This window comes from Scatophagus argus, chromosome 10, assembly GCF_020382885.2.
Source record: "Scatophagus argus isolate fScaArg1 chromosome 10, fScaArg1.pri, whole genome shotgun sequence".
NCBI classification, from domain to species: domain Eukaryota; kingdom Metazoa; phylum Chordata; class Actinopteri; family Scatophagidae; genus Scatophagus; species Scatophagus argus.
The window spans coordinates 16,658,820-16,665,974 of record NC_058502.1 but is presented as its reverse complement, the minus strand read 5'-3'; the positions used below and the strand labels follow the sequence as shown (position 1 = coordinate 16,665,974).

Sequence of the window (7,155 nt, the reverse complement as noted above, 5' to 3'; positions counted from 1 at the left end):
ACCTTGGTAAAAAGTGCCAGACTCTGGACTCTCACGCAGAGTCAGTGAAATTCCACTTGCAGCAAGTCCATGTCTGATCTCAACCATCAAACAAACTCATGAACCTTGAGTGTTCTTGAGCTACTTTATGCTCTACAAACCTACTTCACCCATTTCTGGTAAACTTACATTTATGAAAAATAAAGCCAATTTGTGTAACAGTTTTAAGGTATTTGAGTGGCAGGTTTAATTCACAGATGTTTGTTGGCAATTACGAAAAGCTTTAACTTTTAATGCTTGACAACATATTTCATTCTATGGCTGTAAACCCCTTGAGAGCTGCATCATTGGAATAAATCTATCATAAATCCACTCTGATATCTCAAAAACTCTATATCACACTATTTATCCTGAAATATAATCTGGCTGCACACAGATAGAAATTCCATTATCTCCCAGAGTGGAGCATGAAATCCCTGAAACTGAAGTGAAGCATATTTATTTGTGCTGCTGAATGTGAAAAGATTGAACCTCATCAATCAGTCTGAAAACATTTCGAAAAGCTGAACAAATGAACAATCTCCATCTTTACATGTAAGAAATGAATACCAGAGAAAAACAATCTTGTTGTCGAGAAACAAAAACAGTTTATTTTTCAATTTTTCCGTTCATTCAGGTGGATGAATAAACCATGAAAGGATTGGTCGTAGCTGCACCGTTAAATATTGATTGGTTTTCAATGAGCACATCCTCAGGTTGACAAGACAAACACAATGGAGGCTTACACAGCAAAGAACTAAATGAGCAAAGAGGAACACTGCTGTTTGCCCATTTATTAAAAACTAACACCACTAGTCTTCATGAACAAATGAATGCTTAAGACCAACAGCCATAATAAAAATAAAACAGACTGGTTCTGAGGAGTAACAGTCGTTGACTCTGAAAGCACACAGCATTTAGACGCTAACTGAATAATTCCCCTGCTGTGTTCCATCTCACAATCTATTATTCAGCATGCAATCCATTTTAAAGCCGTATGAGGGGAAAAAAATGAATAGCGTACATAAATACATGCATGTGACACACTAACTCTTCCAGCAGCTTGGTATGCCCTTCAGGTTAGGCCACAACCCTGTGATGAAGCGTGTGTGCATCCACTCAGCAGTCTGGCTGTGTGTGCTGTATGTACTGACACAAATAAAACCTAGCTGTCAGCACAAAAATACTCATGAACTGCAGGGTTTTCCCCCTCTTAAAGGCTCTGGATCTCCACATTAGGTTGTTTGTTTGAGGCAGTTTTGTAGTGCTGCTAAAATGTCTTGTAGAATAGCATTTCTGTTTTCCTTTGACACCTAAATGGGGAAGAAAGAAGCAGAAATCATCCACGATGCTAAGTAGGTTGTCTGCAGATAAGGTAAAACTATACAAGCTGTGCTGCAAGCGATAAATAACAAAATATCTCTGACAAATGTCTTGCCCTGTGGGTCGGGATCAAAGAGCTAAGCTTCAGAGAACACAGTGTCCACTCTGAGATTATCAAACCACATGTTGGAAACACCTAATCTCTGACCTACTGACTCATAAGCAAAATCACAAATCATACGTTTGCCAAACACGTTTATGATGCCTCATAACCTTGCTTGATGTAATAACGACCCCGGCATAGCAAGTATTTTGCATGACAATATCCATAACAGAGTCTTCCGTGATAAATCATTTTGACATTTGAAACCACCCTTTGTTGTTGAATCAGTCACGCATGATTTAGAGTTAATCCTGCTATAGGAGAGGGATAATGCAGGGCATGCCACTTCTGCCTTAGTGAGCAGACTGACTGGCCTCTTAAGACCAAGTGGATACAGTGTAACCAGTGTCCTATTGCTATTGTGGGACTTAAATGCTTGTAAACTGACCTAAATATCTCTCTTTTTTCCACCAGACTGTGCTAGTATTTCTACTCACAGTGAAGACCTTGACATCTCTTCTGCTCCGCACCTCTTCCACGAGACCCAGCGGTTTACCCTTGGGGATGGGGATGGTGCCCAGGATGGTGCAGGAAGAGCTATCTAAAGTCTGTCTCACTGACCTGATGAACGACTGGCTGAAGAGCTCCATTTTGCCAATCTCATCAATGACAAACACCTTCCTGCTGCCCCCATTCACTGACCCTATCTGGAGAAGATGGATATTAGCACTAAGCAAGAGCTCTATCAATGCATGCACAAGTCTAAGCTTGATGTTCATAAACATTTAAAAACAGAAGGTAACCAGTTCAATATGGATTTACTGAGGAGAAAACAAAATAGGTTTCATCAGTGGGCATGTGGCTAATCTAACATGTGGGAAAAGCTCATCATGTTAATTTCTCGTGTATGTGAATCTCACTGACTGGTGTTTACACCACATGTGACAGAGTTTGCATGACACACGCAATGAGTGATCTGCAGTGATTACAGGGATGCTTTAAGCAAGATGAAAGTGGAATATGTGTCGGTGAGGCACACACACCTTCCTTTACAGCGCATGTGTAGGCGTCACTCCAGGCTCACTTTACATGCAGGATTAATCACGGTCAGTGACAGCCAGACGGCACCACCAACACTAAAAATGTCACTCTGGAATTTATGTGTTTGCAAGCTTCCAATTATTCCATCAATTCTGAGTAAATCAAAGGTTTGATGATTTGTTAAGTGGGGAGGACTGGGAGTCTTTTGCTGACTGTGATCTATCGATGAGTTTTAAAAAACATGTGTTACTGTCTTACATTTCTGAAGAGGGGAAGAGCCAGGTTTTCAAATGAAGGCAAGTCAACCACATACTGCCCAACTGTGTATTCCCGTCTGCCATGAGATGAACCGGGGCCATCTCTGCAAGTTAACACAAGGGAAACGTTACTACAGCAGCACGATAAAAGGGAGAGGGTGGTTTGATTTGGATAGGATGGCAACCAGGCTACCTGATTCTGGACAAGTGGCCCCTCTCTCCTGTCACTGTGACCACATCAAAGCCGACTCTCCGGCCTCCCTCCCTGACCTCTTCTGTGTAAAACCCTTCCACTCCCACTCCTGATGACACTAAGGCTTCACAAGCCTTCTGGACCAGAGTGGTTTTCCCCACACCTGTAAACAAAACAGCGCTATTTAATACAAGGTTACAATGCCTTACTGTAAAATGTTGGGACATAAATAATGTGATACTTAATGCAACGTTTAACCAAAGCATCTTTGAAAAGGAATGATTCTACTAACTTAACAGCTGTCAAAGCCTTTTAAATTTTCCATAAAACGTTGCCGGTATAAATCAGGCTTATCCGGACAAAAACAGCTAAAACATGCTAACTTATACGAGAACCGACGCTGTGTTTTAATGTCTGGGACAGACGACTGACAGACTGGTCTGGATTTAAAGCAAGTCTAACTTCAGCCTCAACCAAAACGCTGGGTGTTAAATGTTACCTGGAGGTCCTGTCAGAAAAACGTGTTTGAACATTTCAGATTATACCACTCAACACGCTGCTGCGCCTCTTCCGTACATATCAAGTTGGCGCATGCGCGGTAAGGACTGACCTTCGGAACCTTATTTTGTAAAACCTTTTAATTTAAAATTTATAAATAAATAAATTTTTTGTGATTTTTTCGAAAATTCGTCTTATCCAACGAGCAAATTCAACATAATTATATGTACAACACTAGCTAAACAAGGTGTAATTTATAATTTTATAATATTTAATTAATTTCTTAAGTGGCAACTGTCAAATAAATGCAGTCATTAAAAATACAGTAATTCTCTCTGAAAATTTAGCGCAGTATGATTATATAATAGGATAAAATTGGAAAAACTCAAAATAAAAGTACATTAGAATACTACTTAATTACTGTACTTAGAAAATATACTTGATAATGTTAATAAACTTCCAGCACTGCAAATTAGTAGTACAGTTGTCCCTCTGAAACTCAAAATGTGGCAAATAAATTCTTAACCCTGTCACACAAAACACACCACACAGGTTTTAAAATTCATAAAATAGCAGTTTGTTTTTCTTATTAAATACCAAGGAGCAAATGCAAAGTAGCAGATGGTGTAAAAAAACAAAACAAACCCTCTGAAATCGCAAGCTGCCCTGTGAACTCAGGCAGATTTTCAACTTGTGACAACTCTACTGGAAATGAGAGCGTATAAGCTAAATGATTTGCATAAATGGCGTGCATAGGGATATTTTCCATCCTCTTATATGTCACTAAAACTCATGGTCCAACACTTTATGCAAATGTCCAGTATCCTCGTATTAACCCAGTGATTAAGATATAAAATGATCACATAATTTGCACAGAAAGCTTGTATTTATTTAAAAAGTAAGACCAACATCGTCATCACACAATTGCTTTTAAAAATAAAAGCATATGCTAGATGTGTACAGTACAACACTACTATTCATCTGTTTCACTTGGTTAAGTGAAATAACGCAGCACTTGTGTTACCTGCTATATATTATTTTTTACATAGTGTAACCAGGAAGTTTGCTGGTCACTAGCTTAGAGATATGCTGATACTCCTTTCTGAAATCCAGAGATCCAAGCTCATCCTCCAGCTCTTCTGCCTCCTGTGGTTCAAAGGAGGATATGGATTCTGCAGAAAATCCTTGAACTGGGTCGCTGTTCTTGGTCGACTTGCTACTTTGACCTCTTGATGATATAAAACTGTCAGCACCAGAGCTCCGTTCCACTCTACCACTCTCTGACTTCTGTTTTGTGGAGCATATGGTTTGTAAGGAAACTGATCTGTCTTTGTCACCATCATTGGAGGAAAAGCTCAGGGCTGAGCCGTGGGTTCGAGGTCGAATTATGTGTGTAGCCCTCAGAGTACGTTGCGGAGAGCTCTGGGCTTTGATGGGCACAGGCAGGATTGCTCTACTCTGGAAACCCTCAGAGCCAGAGTCAGTGTTGCACAAGTCAGAGTGCAGAGAAGACCAGGGAGTCTTGGCTCTGGAGGGCTCAGGGCTACTCCCGAGGTCAGGAGAGTAGGCATCACTGGGCTCAAGGCTGTTAAAGTCATCAGCGTAGTCCACCTCCTTGTTTCTATCCCCACTGGAGTCTGAGAAGGAGGATTTTGGGCTGCTGTGTCTGCTGCTTCCTGAAGATTCAATTTTGTCTCTGTGTCTGTCAGATTCCGACTGTGATTGATCTGATTCACTGTGATGCCCGTTCTTGTCTTTGTTTTGGGCAACTTTGTCACCGTCCACACTGGGGATGTGAATAACTCTCAACCCTCTTTCAGAATGGGAAGGTTTTTCTGAAATTCTCGTGGGGTATCTGCTTTGTTCAGCATGAACCTTCCCATGCAGGTTGTCCTGTTTTACTGTGACTGTTTCATGTGGTGCAGACTTCACTGTGATGTTTTGTACCATTGTCTCAACATTTTCATTTAGACTGGAACTCTGATTTAATGCAGATTTTCTTTTGCTGGACTTCATGATCTTATTACTTGACTTTGTCTTTCCTTTGGCAATACTTGACTGTGTTTTATTCTGTATCAATTCCATGCATTCATGGCGTTTTACTCTAGGAGAAGAAATTTGCTTAAGCCTCAGATTAAACGTTTTAGTTGTGCCATATACAAGCTTCTTCCTAGGAGAGGTACAGGAGCTTTTACTCTCAACCAAAGCCTCTTCCAGTTTGTCTTTCACTTTTATAGATGCAGGCCCACACACTGGTGTAGAACAGTTTCTCGGGGAATGTAAATGGTTTAAATGGGGACTAGGTCCCTGTCTGATTTTCTGCAATGATTTGGTTTGTGCCTTTGGAGTGGTGTTTTCATGCCCAGCTGAAGGCTCCGTGGAAGCAGGTCTGTAAATCCAAGCTAGACTGGGATGAATAGACGGCTGCTGTTGTGGACTCTGGTCATTCAACTGTGATAGCTCAACAAGAAGAGCATTCAGCAGAGGCAACTGCTGTAAAGCTTCCCTCAAGACATTTGGAGTTGCTCCTCTTGTTTGTTGGTTTCTTGAAACTCGTGCATCATGCTGTACTCTCTGGTTCATTATTGGTGAACTTGTAACTTCAATTTTATCTTCAGTCGCCTCTTCTTCTGAGAATGTGTCTTCAAATGCAGTAGCATCTGAGTCTAGATTCAATAAATTACAACCGCCTCCTTCACTCTTCCTTTTTTCTTCTGCAGAATTACTGTAGAAAAGATATGGTGGACAAAAAACAGTTAAATCGTCTTCAGAACTGTTTTCAGTTTCTTTGACTGTCTGGTGTATCTGGTTTCTTGTCTCATGTTCAGTCTGTATACTGTCCTGTTTGTCCTCATTGAGCAAGTTAGTCTCATTTGATGGTTTCTTGTTTGGGATGACATCAGACTTGTCCAGTGCAGGTGAGCAGTCATTCCCACATTCAAAAGGCAATAATTCTGTTGATATGATGCTTTCTGGTGTATTTTCTTCTCTGTGTACACCGACACTTTTAACACACTTGCTGTCTGCAATATGTGGCAGTAAACTAGCTCCCAGACTTAGCAGTTTATAACTCAGGGACATTGATCCAACTTTATCCCCCATGAGGTTGCATATACCAACAAGCCCTCTTTCACCATGAGACGAGGGAGTCGAAGCACCATGTTCAGTCACATCCTGCCTGATCCTGTCCATCACTTTAGCCAGTGAGATGAGCGAAGTCCCAACTAATCTGGGGATCTCCTCTTTCACATCCAACACCATAGCATATAGAGGGCTATTAAACAGCTGGGCATGCAGTGAGTTCAGGTTCATTTTGAAGAAACAAGACTTGCCCCTGTTAAAGGCGTATTCTCCCTGCTGATACTTTCCATGATGTTCTTGTTGGTTAATGCCGCCACTGCTCTGTTGAGGCTGATAAATGAGCAGCGTTGGAAAATCCAGCAGCCGCACTCCAAGAGCCAGCTCGTCGGAAACTTTGCTTTCTTTCTCGATTCGGACACATTCGACCAAAAACTCAAATGAAAACAGAGTCTCGACATTATCGATATTTTGTTGTTCTGACATCTTGAAAGCTATGACATCACGAAAAACAACGACCAGCTAACTAAAAAGCTGTTAGCTAATCCGCAAACTCGAGCTTTTAGCTTCTAATGGCTCCATGGAAACAACCAGCTGTCGCGGGGATTTTGCGTCATGCCCGTCATCCCGGGATATCAGGGATA

At 41.2% G+C, this 7,155-nt stretch overlaps 2 protein-coding genes across 3 annotated transcripts; both read right to left on the bottom strand.

The window, feature by feature from the left end:
- Positions 1-603: 603 nt before the first annotated feature.
- Positions 604-3,569, bottom strand: ntpcr (nucleoside-triphosphatase, cancer-related). 2 transcript variants are annotated; one of them, XM_046402597.1, is made up of 5 exons: positions 3,435-3,569; positions 2,936-3,098; positions 2,744-2,846; positions 1,942-2,151; positions 604-1,331 (listed from the first exon to the last, which is right to left on the bottom strand). In XM_046402597.1, exons 1-5 carry the CDS (start codon positions 3,466-3,468, stop codon positions 1,254-1,256), a joined length of 588 nt encoding a protein of 195 aa, XP_046258553.1. In that variant the 5' UTR covers positions 3,469-3,569; the 3' UTR covers positions 604-1,253. The 2 variants fall into 2 exon arrangements, with proteins under 2 accessions (XP_046258553.1, XP_046258555.1); XM_046402599.1 differs by lacking the exon at positions 1,942-2,151.
- Positions 3,570-3,705: 136 nt separating this feature from the next.
- Positions 3,706-7,140, bottom strand: map10 (microtubule associated protein 10). The gene has a single exon (XM_046402596.1). It carries the CDS (start codon positions 6,995-6,997, stop codon positions 4,475-4,477), a length of 2,523 nt encoding a protein of 840 aa, XP_046258552.1. The 5' UTR covers positions 6,998-7,140; the 3' UTR covers positions 3,706-4,474.
- Positions 7,141-7,155: the final 15 nt, after the last annotated feature.